General features: G+C 42.9%; 4 protein-coding genes and 1 non-coding gene across 13 annotated transcripts; 3 read left to right on the plus strand and 2 right to left on the minus strand.

Annotated features, from left to right (window-relative positions):
• Positions 1-5,201: 5,201 nt before the first annotated feature.
• On the minus strand, positions 5,202-7,340 carry LOC128881934 (innexin inx2). Of its 2 annotated transcripts, none has more exons than XM_054133387.1 (2): positions 7,084-7,340; positions 5,202-6,697 (listed from the first exon to the last, which is right to left on the minus strand). In XM_054133387.1, exon 2 carries the CDS (start codon positions 6,673-6,675, stop codon positions 5,599-5,601), a length of 1,077 nt encoding a protein of 358 aa, XP_053989362.1. In that variant the 5' UTR covers positions 6,676-6,697; positions 7,084-7,340; the 3' UTR covers positions 5,202-5,598. The 2 variants fall into 2 exon arrangements, with proteins under 2 accessions (XP_053989362.1, XP_053989361.1); XM_054133386.1 differs by lacking the exon at positions 7,084-7,340 and adding an exon at positions 6,833-7,056.
• Positions 7,341-8,241: 901 nt separating this feature from the next.
• Positions 8,242-11,959, plus strand: LOC128881935 (kynurenine formamidase). Of its 4 annotated transcripts, none has more exons than XM_054133391.1 (11): positions 8,242-8,385; positions 8,465-9,372; positions 9,471-9,793; positions 10,128-10,276; positions 10,549-10,639; positions 10,714-10,815; positions 10,935-11,069; positions 11,140-11,218; positions 11,298-11,489; positions 11,582-11,717; positions 11,779-11,959. In XM_054133391.1, the coding sequence occupies exons 4-11, from the start codon at positions 10,265-10,267 to the stop codon at positions 11,914-11,916; spliced, it is 885 nt and encodes a 294-aa protein (XP_053989366.1). In that variant the 5' UTR covers positions 8,242-8,385; positions 8,465-9,372; positions 9,471-9,793; positions 10,128-10,264; the 3' UTR covers positions 11,917-11,959. The 4 variants fall into 4 exon arrangements, with proteins under 4 accessions (XP_053989366.1, XP_053989365.1, XP_053989363.1 ...); XM_054133390.1 differs by having other exon boundaries at positions 8,465-8,615; positions 8,729-9,793; XM_054133388.1 differs by having other exon boundaries at positions 8,465-9,793.
• Positions 8,564-8,636, plus strand: Trnar-acg (transfer RNA arginine (anticodon ACG)). Its single transcript has one exon. It is a non-coding gene; the product is annotated as a tRNA-Arg (tRNA).
• A 54-nt stretch (positions 11,960-12,013) lies between the features above and the next one.
• On the minus strand, positions 12,014-15,902 carry LOC128881930 (uncharacterized). 5 transcript variants are annotated; one of them, XM_054133379.1, is made up of 5 exons: positions 15,678-15,902; positions 15,526-15,592; positions 14,271-15,372; positions 13,538-14,203; positions 12,014-12,869 (listed from the first exon to the last, which is right to left on the minus strand). In XM_054133379.1, exons 1-5 carry the CDS (start codon positions 15,692-15,694, stop codon positions 12,238-12,240), a joined length of 2,484 nt encoding a protein of 827 aa, XP_053989354.1. In that variant the 5' UTR covers positions 15,695-15,902; the 3' UTR covers positions 12,014-12,237. The 5 variants fall into 5 exon arrangements, with proteins under 5 accessions (XP_053989354.1, XP_053989355.1, XP_053989356.1 ...); XM_054133380.1 differs by having other exon boundaries at positions 14,271-15,363; positions 15,678-15,901; XM_054133381.1 differs by having other exon boundaries at positions 15,526-15,901.
• Positions 15,903-16,890: 988 nt separating this feature from the next.
• On the plus strand, positions 16,891-20,842 carry LOC128881962 (mediator of RNA polymerase II transcription subunit 12-like). The gene is made up of 7 exons (XM_054133437.1): positions 16,891-17,137; positions 17,242-18,010; positions 18,085-18,800; positions 18,855-19,635; positions 19,754-20,079; positions 20,145-20,676; positions 20,787-20,842. The coding sequence occupies exons 2-7, from the start codon at positions 17,467-17,469 to the stop codon at positions 20,840-20,842; spliced, it is 2,955 nt and encodes a 984-aa protein (XP_053989412.1). The 5' UTR covers positions 16,891-17,137; positions 17,242-17,466.
• Positions 20,843-21,073: the final 231 nt, after the last annotated feature.

Consider the following 21,073-nt stretch of genomic DNA (forward strand, 5'->3'; position numbering starts at 1 on the left):
TTATAGGAAGTTTGAATGTGCAAGACGTACAAAATGTAAACAATATGTAGGAATATAAAAAAGATTATTAAGAATTAAAATAAAACTAATAAGAATAGAAATAAGAGGTTAGTATTGAAAGTAACAGACTTTAATTTAAGCAAAATCTACCCTGAAAATATGTAGGAATATTGGTTAATTATTTCTTCCCCTAAAATTCATTAATAAAATAAATGTACGAAGTTTTATTATGAATTGGCTCCTGTACGAATACTGATTACTAGACACAAAAATCGAACCTAAACAGGAATTTATTTTACTCTGCAGATATTATAAAATGAACTTTGCTCTTGATATTTTTTATATTCTCGCATAGTATAAAAATCTACTTATTACGGTGGCCGTATATCTACAGACCACGGAAAAGTAGTTAGTGGCTAGTCGGTCGTTCCATATTACGCAACCCGTGTAATAGTTTGATTTCGCGTCATGTTAACGTTACGGATAAATTGCGGGGGTTAAGTTACTAATGAGAATAATGATTCCCCGTGTCCCCCAATGCAACAAAACAGAGGGATCCGAGATTGGTTGGACCTCGAATGCTCGAACGAGGTTCGTTTTACTGATCGTTAATCCCTAATTGGTGCACACGTGTGAGGAACCCTCGCGGGCATTCGGTTGTTATGCAATTTAATAAATCTCCTCGTTCGGTATCGTGCAGGGTCATTAACAGTTTGGTTAGGAGTTAGTTTAACCGTTTATTTACCGTCAATTTTCCCATGGTGACTTTCGAATTGTCGGATGGCAGCACAAACTTTATCCTTTTGGTCCAAAATTTGGAAGCTTGTTAGCAGACGACTCTACAGGGTGTCCAAAAAAAGGTTTTAACACCTTGAAAGGGGTGGTTCGGGAGGTGATTTGAAACAAATTTTTCCTTAGCGAAAATGTTGTCCGAGGCTTCGTTGAGGAGATATTAATGGAAAACACTGACCAATCAGAGCGCGAGGACGCCGGTGGAGCGGCCGCAGTAGGCGTGGCTACGCGCTAGGCGGCCGCGCTCATACGCTGCCGCGGGCGCTCCGCCGGCATCCTCGCGCTCTGATTGGTCACTGTTTTCCGTTAATATCTCCTCAACGAAGCCTCGGACAACATTTTCGCTAAGGAAAAAGTTGTTTCAAATCACCTCTACTCTGTATATACAAGGTGTCCCAAAAACGATGTAACACCTTGAAAGGGGTGGTTCGGGAGGTGATTTGAAACAACTTTTTCCTTAGCGAAAATGTTGTCCGAGGCTTCGTTGAGGAGATATTAACAGAAAACCCCGACCAATCAGAGCGCTCCAACAGTATCCGCGCGTTTTGATTGGTCGACTTTTTCCGTTAATATCTCTTTAACGAAGCCTCGGACAACATTTTCGCTAAGGAAAAAGTTGTTTTAAATCACCTCCTGAACCATCTCTTTCAATGACCTCCACCATTTTTGGGACACCCTGTATAAGACGTTACGAGACCAAGATGGCCGCCCAGATTTGAAAACCTTTCGAGAAAGTTCGGTAAATAGAGGGTTAAACGCGAATACCATTGGGATGGCGAGGTTTCGAGAGACAAAGACCCGTCGATGGATTACTCGCTGACGTTTATTTGTTCAATTTCATAAAGAAACATTCGTACGAAAATAGATATATATATGTATGTATATATATATAGTTATATATCGGGGGCAGTATTTATCAGTCCAAAGCATGATTAAGGCGAACAATGCGATAGTAATTTGTGAACTCGTACACTCTGTACTGCCTACGGTTTCTCCGACCTTGACGAATTTATTCGTTAACGCTCTACACACACGCACGCACACGCACACACGCACACATATATATGTATATATAGATATTCTTTAGAAAACAGTAACTACGAGTATCAACGAGTAAAGAAACGGTATATCAATTGTAGCAGAAATATATTGGCGTTATCAATCAACTATCACTCGTTTTCCCAGCGATCGGCTGGGTCGTTATAATTACATTAATCGAAAAGTTTATCACTTTATTCTACGGAATGCAATTCGCGATTTACTTTTGCATGCCCACTGCGATCGACGATATAACGCTAATTAGGCACTTGAAAACTCCATGGTTGTCTCGCGCGAGCGTTCGTACTCTGCTCGAACGATCGTAAAAACGAAAAAAAAAGAAAAACAAAAGTAGACCAAGGAACAAACGAGTTTCCTACGGGGGGGGGAGGAGGGGGGCGGTTAGGACATTATGCGAAATACATACGTACGTAAGAATTGTAGAAAAAAAAAGACTGGCATGAAGCGCGGAGGAGCAAGAACAAAAATTATAGTTAGTCACTAAGTCTATTCGCGCGTATAACCCTAAATAGAAAATATAAGAATCACGACGATGTGGAGTGTCTCGATTACTCGGCAGCCTTACTTTGAGCGTTGGGCATCACATTCACTCTTTTCCTTACTTTTCTCCTTTATTTTATCCTATTAATCCGTGTCTATATATAATTATCTAAATACATGTGTATACATATATATATATATATATATGTGTAAAAATATATATATGTATATATTTATTTATTTATAATAAATTTATATTTTCTATTTCGTAAGATGGCCTACAATATACAAGTGTATTCCTAACGCTTACGGTATGAAAAACAGAAATGCGTCCGCAGAACGAGAAATGAAGAATGTTTAGCAAATGAACAAATTCTGAAGAATCCGATAGCTTCGTAAAAAGTAGCTTAAAAAAAAATACAGGGAACAGGCTTTCGTTCCGAGTTCGTTACGGTTTTTAATGGAACACTCACAGTCGGTGTAACGAGTATTCGTACAGGAACCAATTCGATATAAAACTTCGTATATTTATTTTGTTAATAAATTTTAGGGCAAGAAACAATCAACGTACCTACATATTTTTAGTAACTTGAAGTTTATAGCTTTTAACGTTAATGTCTTATTTCTTTTCTTATTAGCTGTTATTTTAAATTGGTTGCTGCACGAATTACTTCTTACACCGAGTGTGTGTGTGTAATACTTATAAATGTATAGAGTGTCCCAAAAATGTTGAAGAAGAACGAAGAAGGTCGTTGAAACGGGTGGTTTGGAGGGTGATTCGAAACAACTTTTTCCTGAGGGAAAATGTTGTCCGAGGCTTCGTTGAGGAGATATTAACGGAATAACTCCGGACCAATCAGAGCGCGAGGATTCCGGTGGAGCGCTCGCGGTAGGCGTAGGCTACGCGCTAAGCGACCGCGCTCGTACGCTACCTCGGCCGCTCCACCGGCATACTCGCGCTCTGATTGGTCGGGGAGCGCGGCCGCCTCGCGCTTTGATTGGTCGACGCTTTCTCCTCCAATATCTCCTAAACGAAGCCTCGGACGACATTTTCGCAAAGGAAAAAGTTGTTTCAAATCACCCCCCGAACCACCCTTTTAAAGGACCTCTTCGTTCTTCTTCGACATTTTTGGGACACCCTGTATCGTAATGTACCGAAAGCTAACGATTCCTTCGTTTCGTCGCCAAAAAATGGCTGGATCGTTAATCCGGTCCGACTCGTAGCTTCCGGTTTCAGTAAGTTCAGTTTGAAAACGAGAAGCGTACGCCGAACGAGTTAACGCCGTTTCGAACAACAGCGATTCCGAATTTCCCTTAGAAGCAAATAAACGTCCTCCGTTTTATCACGCTATCAAAGTCTACAAAGGCCTCGGAAGTCTACGGAGGAATTTAATACTAAAGTCTGTCACCGATGTCCTCTTGTCCGTCGGATCCGTCGAGAGGCATCGATCGTTTAAAAGGAATGATTTTTATTGCGATAAACACGGCAGCGTTACAAAAATTAATATCAGCGATTCTCCCTGGCCGTCTGTCTTTATTTCGTCCGATATCTCGGAGCGAATCTTTGCACGCTGGAGAGAGTTACGAGTAATTGTTACTACAAAACGAAAGCAACAAAGGACGAGTCCGAAGTGAGAGGGATTCGAAGAAATCCCAAGGCAAGGGAAGACTATCGATTTATATTATCAGCAAAATAATGGAATGGATTCGTAGCTCGACTGAAAAAAAAAAAAATACAAAGAATATGTTAACGCTTTGTCTACCTAGCTCGTAGGCTGTTCCAAGATCCACTCGCGACATTCGATTAGAAACGAACGAGTGTTTTTACTTACTTTCTATCGATATGCACGAGTCAGGCTATTTATTAACGCGGAAAGTTTAAAGTCCTTTCGCAAGTTACCAACATTTTTCTTAAACATGGCGGTAGTCGTTAATTCTCCCATCGATTCGCTCGATGTCTTCTGTACCGCTTTATCGATATCAACGTTCATTGTAATCTTAGAGGCGAGTTTGTGCGCGCCCGCGGGCGATAAAAATTTTCGAGAAATATGGAATGCGCGTATCCGGACGCAAACGGGAGACGGGCGAAATTTCGATCGAGTAAATGGAACGTCGAACGAAATACAGGGTGTCCCAAAAATGGTGGAGGTCATTGAAAGAGGTGGTTCGGAAGGATGATTTAAAACAACTTTTTCCTTAGCGAAAATGTTGTCCGAGGCTTCGTTAAAGAGATATTAACGGAAAATGTCGACCAATCAGAACGCGCGGATACTGTTGGAGCGCTCTGATTGGTCGGGGTTTTCTGTTAATATCTCCTCAACGAAGCTTCGGACAATATTTTCGCCAAGGAAAAAGTTGTTTCAAATCACCCTCCGAATCACATATTTGAAGATGTTACAACGTTTTTGGGTCACCCTGTATATACACAGTGGAGGTGATTTGAAACAACTTTTTCCTTGGCGAAAATATTGTCAGAAGCTTCGTTGAGGAGATATTAACGAAAAACACTGATCAATCAGAGCGCCCGGAGTAGGCGTGGCTACACGCTAGGCGGCCGCGCTCATACGCTGCGCGAGCGCTCCACCGGCCTCCTCGCGCTCTAATTGGTCAATGTTTGTCCGTTAATATCTCCTCAACGAAGCTTCGGACAATATTTACGCCAAGGAAAAAGTTGTTTCAAATCACCCTCCGAATCACATACTTGAAGATGTTACAACGTTTTTGGGTCACCCTGTATATACACAGTGGAGGTGATTCGAAACAACTTTTTCCTTAGCGAAAATGTTGTCCGTGGCTTCGTTGAGGAGATATTAACGGAAAAGTCCGGACCAATCAGAGTGCGAGTATGCCATTGGAGCGCCCGCAGTAGGCGTGGCTACGCGCTAGGCGGCCGCGCTCATACGCTGCCGCGGGCGCTCCGCCGGCCTCCTCGCGCTCTGATTGGTCCGGAGTTTTTCGTTGCTATCTCCTTAACGAAGCCTCGTACAACATTTTCGCCAAGGAAAAAGTTGTTTCAAATCACCTCCCGAACCAGCCTTGTCAATGTGTTACAAAATGTTCGAGACACCCTGTAGATAGATAAATCGTTCGACAGTTGTGCGACAGTTGTTCGACCGAAAGTTTCCCCGTCTCCGTCGCGCCGACCGAAGTAAGAACGAAGAGACACCGACCCTTCCGACCCGGCTGCAATTTCTGTACGAAACCGGATGTGTAGAGGCGGGGTCGAGGGTATCGAAAAATGCGAAAATAAAGGAACGAAACTAGAAACTAGACGGATTCTTTTCCCTGGAGCTTGGTGGCGAGGTCCGAGACGAGCTGCTTGTAAACCAGCGGGTCTATGTTCTTGCCGAGCTGGTAGAGGACGAACCAGTCGCCGATCTGGCACTTCTCGGCGATGGTTTCGATGTGGTCCTGGGGCGAGAGCCGCGACCGGGCGCGCAGCAGCACCAGACGAAGCTTCGGTCCGGCGACGACCGCGGCACGGTAGGCGAGGGTCAGCCCGCTAAGCACCGACAGGATGATGAACCAGAACCAGAGGAACACGTAGATCTTCTCGTTGACGATGTTCAACGGGAGCACGCACAGCCCGTCGAACTTCTGCACCGTCCCGGACGCACCGTACTTGTGGAACGTACATTTGGTGACCTTGGGGAAGACGCGCGACATGGGGTCGATCCTCTCCTCGGGCTCCATCTCGGTGAACTTCATCACGTCCGAGCCGTACGTGGTGAACTCCCCGTCCAGGAAGAAGTCCATGAAGTATATCTGGCCCACCACGTTCACGAAGTTCAGCACCTCGCAAAGGAAGAATCGGAACGCGTAGAAGTTCTGGGTGTGCAGGTTGCTGACGAAGTAGTCGACCAGGAGCTTCCTCCTCTCCACCTTGCAGTCCTCGCTCATCACCGGGCAGTTCAGGTCGAGTACCAGCATCTTGATCCGGCCCCCCTCCCAGGTCTTCCAGAGGTACCGTGGCACGTAGAACAGTATCGCCTGGAAGAAGAGCGTGAAGCACACCCACTGGTAGTACTTGTGGTACTTGACCTCGTCCTCGCCCTCGACGTGGGCCGCTACGCCCGGCTGCACCAGGTCCTTGCCCACGATCCCGGTCCGGTCCGGGATGGTGAACGTCGAGTAGATCCAGCAGTAGGTGTCCATCACGTGGAGAGGTATCTCGTCCACGATGCAATCTATGGGGTCACCGATGTACTGTCTGGACGTGACCAGCAACGAGAAGGCGATCAGTATGATCACCGTCGCCTTGTAGTGGAGCCGGAACACGTTGTTGTCGATGCACACGGCGTCGAGCTTCAACAGTCCCTTCACCGAGCCGAATACGTCGAACATTGTTGCGTTTTAACCTGTTACTCTGTGAACAACGAGTATTTTTCGATCAGCTGCGTGCTGGAGCTACTTGGAATCAACAATCAGCGATCGTACGTCCGCGCGACGCCGCGCGCCGAGAAACCCCGTAACCCGAATACGCGCACGAGAACAAACTTACGAAAATTTTTTCAACACCAGCAATCGAGGCTCTTCTTCACTCTCGGTCTCGTTCGATTCGCGAAAACACACGTGTATCCCGTACCGATTCTTCCACGATCACTGCGCGCGTGAGCACGGCTCTTACTGTGGCATAGCGTCACCGAGAACGGTTCTGTCGACCCGTAATGGCTGCGTTCAGATACGTTGTATGTACGACACGAGCACGCGAGGACACGGCATTCCACGAGTTGCGCGTTCCTTTCTACTTACCTGTCTCTCTCTGGCTCGCTCGTCGCCGGATAACTCTCTCTCGCTTTCTCCACGTACCGCTCGCGCCGTCTCGCTTACTCCTTCCTCGCACGGCTTCGTCGGGGACAAAGAACTATACGTTTACTTCTGCTCCACACCGATGTTCTATCCCCTCTTTTCGCTCCGAGAAAACTCCTCTCCCTCTGCTGCAACCTAACCCCACTTTTCCTCGCGGCGGCTTCGGAACATTCGTGCGCGATCAGGACTCGCGCAACCAGGACCGTACCTAGAGGAAACGGTACGTGGCCGGTTCAGCTCGGTCTTCTTTTTCTTACGGTACTTCCAGCCACTTCGATCCGGTACCTATGATCGCCATCGATCTTTTTTATAGGTGGGAAGCATTCTGGTTTCGTTTTTCGCTTTTAAATGTAATCAACAGACTGCGGATCTTTATGCAAAATAAAATATTCGCGAACGTGGCTACAAACATTGAATTTTATATAAGAATTTATTTTATTCGGAAGATATTAATCTTCCATCTAATTGTTCTTTTTATAGCATCTCTCATCCGTAAAGTAGGATCGAACGTCAACTATCGTTCATTTTCTACCCTTTTCTTATTATCCCTGACTTATTATAACTTACACTAACTTACACTAACTTACACTAACTTACACTAACTTGTTTTACCGATACTTGTATTTATTTTATCATTACAGTTATAGCATTTTCAGAAATAACAACGAATAGATATTTCCAATTCTTTTATACTTCGGGCATTCTTCGCGCTAGACACTTCCCTGACGCTAGACGCAGCGCGCATGCGTGAGTGGCGGCCATATTGTTACGCGGAGGCACTGCGCGACGTCGTTGCGCGGTGGCACATTGTTTCCTCGACTTTCGTCGCGACAGGGTCGACCGATGTAATTCGTACCGATATCGTACGATCTGGAATCTATATTCTAGATCACATGAGAAATATCTTTATCAAAATCCCTAAATCCTATAACTCAATATTACGAAATTCATACAACGATGGGAGCATACAATCTCCCTTGTAGATAACAAAGCAGTGGTCGCTAGTCTATTAACAAGCTACCATCATTAATTCAGCTTCTATAACGTACGAAACGATTCGAAAAGGATCAACATCCCAACGTTCTCTGATACAACGATAACAATTGGCATTTCAGATTTCAGCTTTATCGTGACTGTTGCATCCACTAGCCAATAATAGATCAATAAATCATTCGTGAATCTAGACTTCGACTCGAGCATATTTGACGAAATAGGTGAAATAGGATACACCAGTAAAACGAAACAGTCTGTACATATACATATATTAATTCCTGAATCAAACGTTCACAACTTTTGAATATAATCGATGTTCTCCATTCCCCAGGTTCCAGTGATGCTCCAACTGCTCCGAAAGGCTGGTAAACTGAGAAAGAGTTCTTTGGATCTCCCAATATCATTCGTAATAAAACAACTACTCCAAGTCGGTCCTGTGGCGCAACGGATAACGCGTCTGACTACGGATCAGAAGATTCCAGGTTCGAATCCTGGCAGGATCGGTTATATTTTTTTTTTTTCTCGTTTGTTTTAAATACACATTTACATTTCCACGTGTCGTAACATAATTTTAAGAAAATCTCCTCGGTTTCAGGGATCGTTCACGCCGTCTGGAGGTGAAACTATACAGGCAGAGCCAAACGAGAATATTACCAACAACGGCGAAACTTTCGAAGAATCGTGGGAATTTAAAGAAACGCGTTACTCGAGTGACTCGACGTTTTCTATATTCGGACTTGAGAGTACAAGTAGTTTTTTCGACAGCTTTTCCTTAGCATAGTTATCGTATCACTGTTTCCCTTGCTAAGTACTTGCTATTGAACTCGTTGATGGTAGGTTTAGGCTGGGAAAGGAATGCTCCCACGCGTGGGAACTAGTCGATGCGATTATACTGTAATCGTTATAGCAACGCAAGTTGTTACAATGTTTACATACAATGTAAACAGCTCAGAGTAGAGTTCAGCGAGAGTAGAGTAATATAAATAGCGGAATTAAAGAAAACCGTTGTAAATTTCGCCGTAGGCAAATGCGAGATACCCCGGTTAATTCCGTGAAAACTAATTGGAAGCGGGCGTAGTCGTCGGGTCAAATAAATTAACCCGGTGTGCACTCGAGAATCGGTTGCGAGACGTGTAAACCGAGAATGGCTATCGCGAGGGGCTATCTTAGTTTCACGTATCTATTACATAAGATTATTATCGTTTTGTTACGGATTCGACGAAACCGTATGGATCGCACGTTTGTAGCATTTTCTTCGGTCTGCGCTTGCATTTTTATTTACACGCTTGCGTAAATAACCGTCTAAATAAGCGTCTAAATCTCTTTTTCAATTTCAGAAAAAGATCCGGAGATTGTCGGAACGCCAGTTTGGAGGCAAAGATGGCGCCAATAATTCCTTCATTCGGATTTGGCTACCTCGTGCTCGTCGAACCGGCGAATTTTTGACCGGGAAAGGTTTCTCTTACCTGTGGTCTGCGGGCAAGCGTCGACGTGGCACGATATTCGATACATCAGCTGCTACGGGTCTACCATCTACCTGTGACTTCTCTATAGAGAATGGTGACGCGTCACGGAAGAGTGGGACCGGTTTTTCTGGTTTTCAATCTCTCCAACCGTATCCCATTCTCGCTACCTTCTTTGCGAGCTCACGATAAACTATGTAAATCTTCAACAGACACGTTTCATCCTTTGCTGACTTCTTAGGTCGACTCGCATTGGCATTGAATGTGAAATAATCGATGCAAGATTCGATTGAGATGCTAGGCACAATTGTAGCACTTTAGTTTTTCTACAGAAGTTCTTTTTGTCGAAAGCAAGGGAATGCACTAGTCTCTCGAACATATCTATGCATCGCCTTCTCTGCTTCCATAAAAAGGATTTTGGATCATCGAAGAACTGATTTCTGTAAAAATTCAGAAAGCTTTTGCCGTTTATGTAACAATGCTGTTTATATAACGCTTTCCTATCGTGCAACTTCCACCCTATGATTATAGAAGTACACGTCAACATCGCCATTCCCACTACTATCAACTTGTTAATAAAAGCACAACGAGGCTAGTAGACCTTCTAGTAAGTCTTTGGCAGCCAGTTAAGGAACCAAAAATTACTCTAGCACAGTTATTTAACGAAAATGTCGGTCTCGGTACGTATCAAAGGTTCATTTTTGACACAAATGTACAATTCTAATATTAATAAGTTCTATTATTTTATTAATTACTCGTCGAATATTCATTCGAATTTTCAACAAATTATTACATTTTATTTACATTTTTTTTGGTCGGTATAAAAAATTTTCTTCACAGATGTAGTTGGACTCATTTGTTAAGATGGTTTATCTTGATCTTATCTTGCATCCTTTGAATACAATCTTTCTTAGCTCTGCATTAAAGGTTACGCTGTTCTTTTTTTATGTAGAATCATGAGGCGAACTATACGCCCAGCATGTGGAGCAAGAGATTTGGCCACGTAGAAGTGCTGCAGTATCATTACAAATTTATTACAGAAGGTAACTCGGACCTGTAGTTTAGTTTACTGTGATAGTCTTCTTTCGAGGGATTTGCTAACAATTTATTCTTACAGCCACAAAGAAGGCTCGTAAAACCCTCAAGTGCAAACTCGACATTCCATATGGACCTACAGACCGAACTAAGTACGATATATATGGAACAGATCTACCTGAAGGTACATACGTAAACAAATACGTTATTCTAATAGTAAATATAACATAGTAAAGTTAATTAGCCAATTTTTATGCACACAAGTACATTCTGAAAATATTAAGTAAACGCTGCTCATTCCAGATGCTCCGATATTTGTATTCATACACGGTGGATATTGGCAAGAAGGTAACAAAGACATATCTGCTGTTGCTGCGTCAGTTTTTGTAGCGAATGGAATCAAAGTTATAACTGTTGGCTACGATCTGTGTCCACAGGGTAAGCTTCACATCATTTCATCTGTTATCGGTGTGTAAAGTTGATATCGCATAAATGGTATGTGTTACAGTTAAACTTGGAGATATAGTATCGCAGATTAAAATAGCAGTCGAAGAGATATTGAAGTCTCCTTCGAACCAAAAGAGTAGGTACGTGTACCTGCTAATATTTTCTGAACGACTTAAAGATTTCAATGAAGATTATAATGAAACGAATGGATTCCTATAGGAGTGTATGGATCGCTGGTCACAGTGCAGGCGCGCATTTGGCAGCTAGTCTTTTATTCGATGAATCGTGGCTGAATAGAATGACAGAACAGGGACATTTGAGTCTGTTGAAAGGTATCGTCATAATAGGTGGTATCTTTGATTTGAAATCCCTTCTTGGTACTACTATTAACGATGCTCTGAAGCTTACGCAGTGAGTCTTGCTCTTTTATGAACTATCTATATTCATAGATCGTGGTTACCGCGCTGCTTGTCACGTTTATTACAAAATTTTACATGTTTTAGAGCCGACATCGACGCGTATAGTTTTACCATCGTCGACACGACAAAGAGCAAGCCCATACGGGGGTTGAAAGTCATCGTAACCGATGGAGAATGCGATACTCCAGCGTTCATCGACGAATCGCGTAAATGCGCCCAGGTAATTCGCACTCGCTCCTTTTAAGATCGAACCTGTTTAATTCGCTCTATTTCGATTCTAGAAACTGGTTACAATGGTGGACGACGTTGAGTATATTTTACTCAGAGAAAATACCGATCACTTCGACATCGTAGAGAGGCTCACCGATCCAGAATTCGCCTTGACGAAGGCCTTACTGAATAACATAACTCGCGACTAACAAGGGCAAAAGTACGCAAATAAATAACGTCAAGTCGTACAGTTTTGAGAAGTGAAATTTATAAATAATATTCTCATGTATAAAAATTTCATAATGGTTCAGTGGGTCATGAAAAATTTATTACATACAACATATCAACGTACTGGTACAGTGTTGTTAAGTTTCAATTCATGTGTACAAAATTATCCGTTTATCTACCAAAGACGATCGACCGTCCATCATTTACAATTAATATCGCGCAACAATGGTCGATCATCTATCATTTCCAAACGAGCTCGCGTAACAATGATCGAGATGAACGACAGTCGACTTTTCGTTAAGTTATGTAGGCTTGGATTTAGACGAATTCGCTGTCAAAGACTGCAAGCTTTCCTTTTGCTTCGCGGTCAACAATATAGTTTGGCCAGGCGGAGGGATTCGTATGATCGGACCGTTTTGTTTCGTTAGCAAATTTTTCGCCTGATTACCGGCGTTCGACTGCTGATTATTAGATTGAAGATGCACGATCGTCGAATCCCTGTTTCTATCGACTACTTTGTGCAATGATATAGCCTGACCTTTCTGCAATTTCGCTGCATTACTCAAATCGATATCTTGCGAATTCAGTCTCACGTAATTGTTTGTTATGTTCTTTACCTTAATTATACTTTTACCTGCCGGTATGACCAACGTCTTGAACTTACTTTTCACTAGAGGCAGTACCTTCGATCCTATTTGAATCGTTTTACATTTAGCGAGGTTCGAATTTTGATTCAGCGTTTCCCCTGTGAGATCTACGATCCCGTTGTTGATCACCGTACCGTGGTCTATCGTTGACTTGTCTGCTTTCTCGTGCACGTCCGCCCATGTTGTAGGAGGCTTAGCGAAAGACCGTACCCGCAACAGTGGCTTCTCTTCTTCTAATCGTACGTTATCCGTTGACTCTTCTTCTCTTGTGATATTAGCCTCGTCTTCTACAACACACGTACATCAAATCTTTCATAAAACACTTTCTTGCATTTAATCGATGATTAAGGAGGGAGATAGGTTTAGGACTAAGTCTTTTTAGTGATTCGCATGCATTTTTTTTAGCAAGGGATGTATATAATTCAATGAAACTTTGAGAACATACATATATTCGAGCCACCCTTCGGAGGTCACCATCAAACTTAGCTGTTTTGTGTACATTCCAGAGACCACAGTTTTCATCTGAAATCAATAGACATGTCTTTCTACTATATGAACCTGAACTCCCCCTTAAAAAATTGAATATTGCATCTTTAGAGGTGTTCAAACCTCAAACCTCGTTCAAAGAGCATAACTTTTTGTCATTTTTCTATAACGTTTTTTCCAATAAAAAGATTCTTTTTATAGAAGAGAGACATGTCTTTAAAGTAAATGTAAATCCCTGTTGATTTCAGATGAAAACTGATCTCCAGAATGTACGCAAACCAGCTACGTTTGAGGATAACCTCCAAAAGGTTGCAACTGATACCTTCCATAGTAAATACTTTTAAAAAATTATAATATTTACTTGAATATATGTATAAATTGTTCTAAAAGTTTCATTAAATTACATACATTCTTTTCTAAACCTATTTCCCCCCCTTAATCGATGATTAAGTTTCATCGATATTCATACCTTTTGTCTTGCGGATAAGAATTTCATTATCCACATTAGTAGATAACGTTAAATTAGGTAAAGGCTTAGTCGTATCGTCTTTACTCGCTGCTTGTGATTCGGAATTCCTTACACATTTAGGAATGTTTGCTACGCTGTTTGTTGCTTTCGAACTGTCACCATTGACATCCTTCAATTTATCGCTGGCATTGTCTACATCCATAATGTCAAAATCAGCTCTGTCTATACTTTTACTGCTTTTATCGGCTGTCTCTGTGTTACGTTTAGCAGTTACTTTAGCATTGTCTAGACTCGTTTCATCTTCATCTGCGATAGATTTATCCTTATTTAACCTTGAACTGACGTCATCTTTCATATTTTCGTTGTCAGTATCTTCTTCATCGCTATCGCTACTATTCTCTACGTCTTCCTCATTCTCTGACGACGTTTTAGTGTCAGTTGCATCATCCTTCATCTCTTCCTGTTTCTTCACGTACTCCTGAAACACATTCGTTAATCTCTTTTCGCCCTCTTTCTTGTTCTGCATTAATTTTTCAGCCAACTCGGGATCCTTCAACGCAGGATCATCGTCTCCCGAGTTTTCCAAGAACAGAGAAAACGTGTCCCAGTAGTCGTTGCGTCGAGAGCGTTGTAGATACTCTCCCAATTCTGTAAACGCCTTCTTCGCTGTAACAAACGTAGGTAAAAAAAAAGAAAAAACACAAACTTATATTTGATAATTCGATCTACTTACCTAGTTGTTGCTGTTTCTTGTTATCCAGTCCTAATTGCCGCGACTCGTTACACGTCGCAACGCACTGTAAAATGTCACTGTAGTCTGGAAAAATCAGTGCGTCTGCGAAAGCACCAACTTTCTTGAGTTTGTTCCTCTTAGATATTTTGGAGTTGATGAAACTCGTGATTGCGTGATCGACAGCAACGATTCCAGTCGTGCTGAGATGCTTGGGCCGTAGGTATTGTCTTCCTGCGTCAGCATTTTCTCCAGTGTATTCGCAAAGTTTGTTGTAGAGTTCCACCATTCTATACCTGTACCTCTCTAATTTCATATAACTACTATTGTTTTCTTCATCGAAATTGATTTCTGATTCTTCCAGTTTCTTTATACCCTTCTCGCACTGTTTCATCGCCTTTAACAATTTTTTAATCGATTTTCTCTTCGGCGAAGAAGCGTATTCGTCCTGCTCCATTTCGTCTTCGTTATTATTCACAGCATCCGAATTCGAACAGCCAGCATTTTGATCGCTGCCATTTAATAACGAAGAGGACGTATTTTTACGATTACTTTTCATGACGTTCATTACTTCTATAATATGTACATACAATTGAGTTTTGTTCATGATATCGTTTCTTTTTTCGTTCAAGAACGTAAGAAAAGCTTCGGAATTGGCGTAAGCAGGATCTAGCTGTTCGTAACGTCTCTTTAGCCTATTAGTAATTACTTTCATCTCGTCTGAACGATCTTTGTGCAAACATAAGCTAAGGAACATAGGAAATATGTCTTGCGCCACAGGAGGGCATACTTTCTTCTCCTTTACGATCAATTTTGGTTTCGGTATCTGACTTTCTGCTCCGTTCTCTTGCACATTTGTGTGCTCGTCGGAGCTCTGTCCTGCTGTAGGCGATCGGGCTTTGTAATCTCGTTCGCATACGAATACTTTCGCAGTCTTTTGGAAATCCGCATCGGGGCTGTCGTTCATATCGGACACGCTCCGTTTTATTCCGCAGGTTGCTACCTTTTCATTGTTGTTTCCTTCAACTTCCACTTTCATCCGAGAATCTTCCAGGTTTTCCGTCTGTTTGGATGCTCCTTTTCCATTGCTCTCGTTCTGCAACAGCTAATGATATAACTTTTGAAGCTCTTAACGCTACCTACTTAACGCTAGAAAATCAAATCGTAACAGACCATTCAGAGCTTACAAGCTACAAATGAAATAAATGGATACACTCCAGTTTATCAAAGCACCCCCCGCCCACACACTCACACACACCTTTGCTGTCTCTTCATCATCATCGGATGAGATACAAATGACTTCATCTTTTTCCATATTAGTTACCCTAGTTTAACAAATAAATTAAAGTATGTTACGATGCAACACACGGCATTTATTTATAAACACTAATAATTAAACCGTGGACGCACTCCAAACATTGACGCATGTTTATTTAATAATAGTCATTACTACTTGGTTCGTTTCGTGCTCTTTAATCATAGACAGAATCGGCACTCGACAGTGCGCCTAACTACACGAAACACAACAATCGACTCCTATACTGCTTACATCAGAACTTTGACTTTCAAAAAATAAAGACAAAACAAAGAATAAACTTCACACTTTCGTAGAACAAACTATACAAATCTATCAGATGTGAAACTTGCGAGTCCGTCACTGTTCATTTTCAGGGACTTTATCTTTTACGCGATATCTCATTTTGTTACTAGCTACGAAATATTCCCTAGAGATACAGTTTATCCCTATGTTTACATTATTCCAGGGATGGGAAAAACCCTAGGGTTCGAATAAATCTGACCGCTCCGCGGTGTGTGCGACAATTATTTTAATTAAATGCACAATGTTTCATTAAAAGTAGTTTTGTATAGTTAGAGTTTTATTTGTATAAACGACATTTCATATGTATCAAGCTGATACTAGATATACATGTATACAGGGTGTCCCAGAATTAGTGTAAGGACCAGAAGTGAGGGGTAGCTGAGACGATTCTGAACAACAATTTCCTTTGCAAAAATGTCAGATGGTGTTTCGTTTTTGAATTATTAACGAAAGACCACCGACCAATCACAGCACGCGCTCAGCCAGGGCGCTCGGGCCAGCCACTCCCGGCTGAGTGCGCGCTACGCGGGCGCTGTGATTGGTCGGTAGTCTTTCGTTAATAATTAAAAAACGAAGCATCGTTCGACGTTTTTGCAAAGGAAATTGTTGTTCAAAATCGTCTCAGCTACCCCCATTTCCGTTTCTTGCAATAATTCCAGGACACCCTGTATATGATCAAAGGTCCGTGACATTACTAAGGCGTTCATAAATTCCTAGGGATTTCTAGTGAGTTTCATAGAAAACTGCCTCGACATGCCTAGTGCCAGAACCATAACCAATGAACCTAGGAATCGCTAGTGGCTTCATAAAGACTATACTTTATTTCTCTAAGCCCTTAAATCATCCCTAGGGAAATTCCTAGTGAGTTTCATAGAAAACTGCCTCGTCATTCCTAGTGCCAGAACCATAACCAATGAACCTAGGAATCGCTAGTGGCTTCATAAAGACTATACTTTATTTCTCTAAGCCCTTAAATCATCCCTAGGGAAATTCCTAGTGACTTCATAGAGTCCATCCTTTACGACTAACCTAGGAACCTTTTGCATTCTCGCACTTTAAATTTCCAATGCAATAATGTATTCATTCCAATGGTAAATACAGTGTTCGGAGCATTTTATTTATTTTAATTTATCGATTGTTTAATCAAGCGATAATGTCGTCGACTGATTGTCATTATACCTTCGTCAGATCGTCAGCGTCTTCGTATTATTGGAGTAATTTGCATTGCTAGTGACATCAGAGTGGGTTCGGAAGATGTTGCGATATCCAAGTACGTATTCGTTCGTATTAATTTATTTAAATAGATCGATAAACGCGATAATCAGACGCGTAAATGTCGTTTGTTGTCTAAACTTGATTCTCGTGTATTTTCAGGTTAACGATTTCAGTAGTAACGCACCACCTGGAAGCTTATCCGATTGTAATGACAGTGTCGTGTTACGGTCGACGGTGTTGAGTAATTGTAAATATGTCATTAACGAAGGTTATATTTTTCACGCAGTTTCGAGAATGAGCCCGAAACTCTAGGACTGTTTCGTTTAATCGTATACGGAAGTAATGTCGATGACCGGCGATCAATTTTGATAGTTTCCTTGTACCATGATGGGAATATTGTATGAGAAACGGCCACTGAAACGGCCTAGACTAGGGCCGCCTGACGTCTATCCCCAAGAACCTAAACAAAAAGAGGACGAGCTCACCTCTATTAACGTCAAACATGGATTCGCCACGATGCCTCAGCTGTCCGACGAGTTCGGAACAGCGAGGCATTGCAACGTCACTGCCGCCAAAGTGGGAGCGTACTTCAACGCGATTCTAGCGAAGAAGGAGGAGCTGTCTACGATGCCGGACACAGGTAGAAAGAGACAACAGATCAATCCGAAGGACAATTTCTGGCCCGTAACCGCGAGGACGAAAAACGGCATCGAGGCGTGGTTCAAAGATCTCTCCGGTTGCAAGCCGTTGATAGCTCTCGCAAAGAAGGCTCCCAACTTCAATAAGAAGGAAGAGATATTCATGATGCTCTGCGAGTATCAAGTACCCATGCTGAGGGCAGCCTGGTTCATTAAACTCAGCTCGGCTTATACGGTCGCAGTTTCGGAGGCTAAGATTAAGAAGAGACAGTTGCCCGATCCGACTACAGGTAGGTGAATAAGAAAATATAATTTGCCCAGAGTAACGTCGGTTAATAATTTCCGTTTTTGTTTGTTCGTTTAGAATGGACGGGGACGCTTATAAAATTCTTGAAGGATCAACTCTCGAAGTTACAAGAACATTACTACATAAATAGCCACTCGACGAATAGCGCTAGCAACAACGGTGTCGCGAATAATTCCTGCAACAGCAACGGTTCTGGAAGCAGCAACAGTAACAACAACAGCGGCACCAATAACATCAACAGTAACAACAACGGTAACAACGGAACCGCTACCAATCAACCAGCCACGCCAAACTCGAATAATCAAACACCGTCTGGAAACACCATGAACGAGGAGCACAAATTAGCGTTGAAGCAATGGCATTACTGCGTTCAGTTGGCGAAGTTTATGTTCGAAGAAGGTTTATTAGACAGACAGGAATTGCTGCAGTGGATTTTAGAGTTGTTGGACAAAATCAAGTCTTCCCCTTCGGAAGATGGTATCTTGAAGCTTCTGTTACCATTGGCGTTGCAATACTTGGAGGAGTTCGTGCAGTCCGAGTTGCTAGCCAGGCGTTTGGCGTATCTGTGCTGTCGCAAGCTGGCCCACATGTGCAGCAACGTCGAGGCCAACGGCAATCCTCAAAGTCCGTCCATAAATAAGAGCGACGCGAACGGTGGGAAGGAAACCGCCGCCGCTAGCCAAACACCGAATCCGTTGACCGCTGCTTTCAGCGACTACTTGTCGTGCCCCCATCACAGAGACGTGATATATAGTTTATCGACGATAATACAGGTACGATACGAAAGTAAAGTCGCGTAGCCTCGATAACTGTCTCTACGTTTTCAGGTGATCACATTGGAATGCCCAACGGCGCTGGTATGGAACAGCGTTGGCGAAGGGAAAGCTCCGTCCGTGCTAAACGGTTCCCCTTTGGACTATTTATCGTATCCTCCGACGACTTTACCGTGTCCATCCGCGAGCGCTACTAATCCTATATTGAAGCAGCTGAAGATCGGCCAGGAGAACATACGCGCGCGGTCCCAGGCCGCCGAAGGCAAATGGTCCTGCGACAAGTGGCAGCAGAGCAGCGCTGGGATAACAACGACTAAAGTCCTGGCTGCTTTGGACGCCCTGGATCGGCACAGCTTCGACAGAATGGACTCGAACAATTCCTTGGACACTCTGTACGCTAAGATATTCACGTCGCCCCCGAAGGACACCGGGAACGAAAGGGACGCGAAAACCGAGTACAACCCGCAGCAGGATTCCGCTGTGGTTGAGATATTGTGCGAGTGGGCGGTGAGCGCCGAACGATGGGGGGAGCACAGAGCTATGGCGGTCGCTAAGCTGCTCGAGAAACGGCAGAGCGACGTCACTGGGGAGACGAATGACAATGACGATAAAGATAGCGTCTGTAGCAATGGGAATCCGCATGTGCTCCCGATCTTTCAAGCGTTGCTCATGAAGTTCTTGGACATGGACGCTCCGGTATTAGACAATACACCAGCACAGTCAAAAGTTCAGTTCACGAATTTGGTTCACTTATTTTCAGAGTTAATTAGGCACGATGTATTCTCGCATGACGCGTACATGTGCACGTTGATCTCCAGGGGAGATCTTATTCAAGGTACGCTGGCTCACATTTAGGTTACTACTACTTTAGGTTACTACGTACTGTAGCTGATTGGAACTGAGACCAGCTTGTCCTGGAGACGTTTGTTTCAACGTGTTTGTAATTCATTTAGGTCCAGCAGCCAGCAAACCCGGAACTCCAAGTAATAGAGAACCAATCGACGAGGATAGCTTGTTCCCAGGGATAGATTTAAAACCAGCGAAATTAGAGGTAACAGATCACGGACGAACAATGGATTATGATGATAGTAAAATTGACGATGATTTGGACAAGCTGCTGCAACATATTAAAGAAGACCAACAGAACAGTATGGATGCCCCGGACAGTCCCAAAGAAGACGCGCTAGCGGGGCACGGGACTCAGGAAGGACTCGATTCTAAGATGCCCTCGAGTCATAGTAGACACTTGTTGTACACTACCCACTTTCCGCTGCCCCAGGTAATCAGTAGAATTTATTTTTCTCTCGGTAGCGACACGCTGAAGAGTTCTAAATGTGTTTAAAGGACGAGACGTGCAGCCAGCACGACTGCAATCAACGGCACGTGCTACTTTACGGAGTGGGACGCGTCAGAGACGAGGCCAGGCATGTCGTTAAAAAGATGACCAAGGAAGTGTGCAAATTGTTCGGAAAGAAATTCAGCATCGACGTAGCCGAGGGCGGAAAAGTGAAGAAGCATTCCCGTAGCGAGTTCAACTTCGAGGCGATCACGTTGAAGTTTCAGAACTTGAGCTACTTCGATCAGCACGTGGTGACGTGGCAGTGCGCGACTCAAGTCATCGAGATGTTGAACGCGTTCGCGCTGGTTGGCTCGTCGTATTTACCGGTGCAAGAGCACGTGGCGTTCCTATTCGATTTAATGGAACTAGCCCTGAACATATACGGCTTGATAGACGTCTGCATCCAAATTCTGAAGGAGCTACCAGAAGTCGAGGCCCAGTTGACGGTTAGAAACAGTCAACTCATCAGGAGCTATACGACCAGCTTGAGTCTGTACGTTGTGGGAGTTTTAAGGAGATACCATTGTTGTCTACTGTGTAAGTATGAAGTTGAATCGAAAGGTTGTAGCGAAAGCATTGCCAAGGGGAAACACCACTGCGAAGGGTTGGAAAATTTATTTGAATTAATTAATTACCTTTCGATTAAGGCAAGGGATATGTTGTCAAGGATACGTTGACCTACATTTATACAAATTTGTATTGAAAAATGCAGGGACCAGAAATAACAGTTATTCTTTAAATATTTTTCAAGTATTTCAAATGGAAGTCGGTGCTTATTAAACGATGCATACATTTTCAAAGAAATGAAGTGATTACAAAATATTATGATTTATTTGTTTCTGTTACTGATAACCATTATTATCGATGGAAATATTTTTTGGTAACCGGTACCTGTTATTGACGACAAAAATTATTTTTGGTTACGAATAACCAT

The sequence above is a fragment of the Hylaeus volcanicus genome, chromosome 9, assembly GCF_026283585.1.
Source record: "Hylaeus volcanicus isolate JK05 chromosome 9, UHH_iyHylVolc1.0_haploid, whole genome shotgun sequence".
Classification (NCBI taxonomy): domain Eukaryota; kingdom Metazoa; phylum Arthropoda; class Insecta; order Hymenoptera; family Colletidae; genus Hylaeus; species Hylaeus volcanicus.

What these genes read in the sequence shown, in the direction of transcription:
- LOC128881934 (XM_054133387.1), bottom strand. Translation starts at nt 6,675, where the DNA reads ATGTTCGACGTATTCGGCTCGGTGAAGGGACTGTTGAAGCTCGACGCC.
- LOC128881935 (XM_054133388.1), top strand. An exon ending in TTACAAATTTATTACAGAAG is followed by an intron (nt 10,640 to 10,713) that starts GTAACTCGGACC and finishes TTATTCTTACAG; the next exon opens with CCACAAAGAAGGCTCGTAAA. An exon ending in TGGAACAGATCTACCTGAAG is followed by an intron (nt 10,816 to 10,934) that starts GTACATACGTAA and finishes TGCTCATTCCAG; the next exon opens with ATGCTCCGATATTTGTATTC.
- LOC128881930 (XM_054133379.1), bottom strand. An exon ending in ATGATGAAGAGACAGCAAAG is followed by an intron (nt 15,373 to 15,525) that starts GTGTGTGTGAGT and finishes TTATATCATTAG; the next exon opens with CTGTTGCAGAACGAGAGCAA. An exon ending in TCTTATCCGCAAGACAAAAG is followed by an intron (nt 12,870 to 13,537) that starts GTATGAATATCG and finishes CGTGTGTTGTAG; the next exon opens with AAGACGAGGCTAATATCACA.
- LOC128881962 (XM_054133437.1), top strand. Translation starts at nt 17,467, where the DNA reads ATGATGGGAATATTGTATGAGAAACGGCCACTGAAACGGCCTAGACTA. An exon ending in GTTGCCCGATCCGACTACAG is followed by an intron (nt 18,011 to 18,084) that starts GTAGGTGAATAA and finishes TTGTTCGTTTAG; the next exon opens with AATGGACGGGGACGCTTATA. An exon ending in CCCACTTTCCGCTGCCCCAG is followed by an intron (nt 20,080 to 20,144) that starts GTAATCAGTAGA and finishes ATGTGTTTAAAG; the next exon opens with GACGAGACGTGCAGCCAGCA.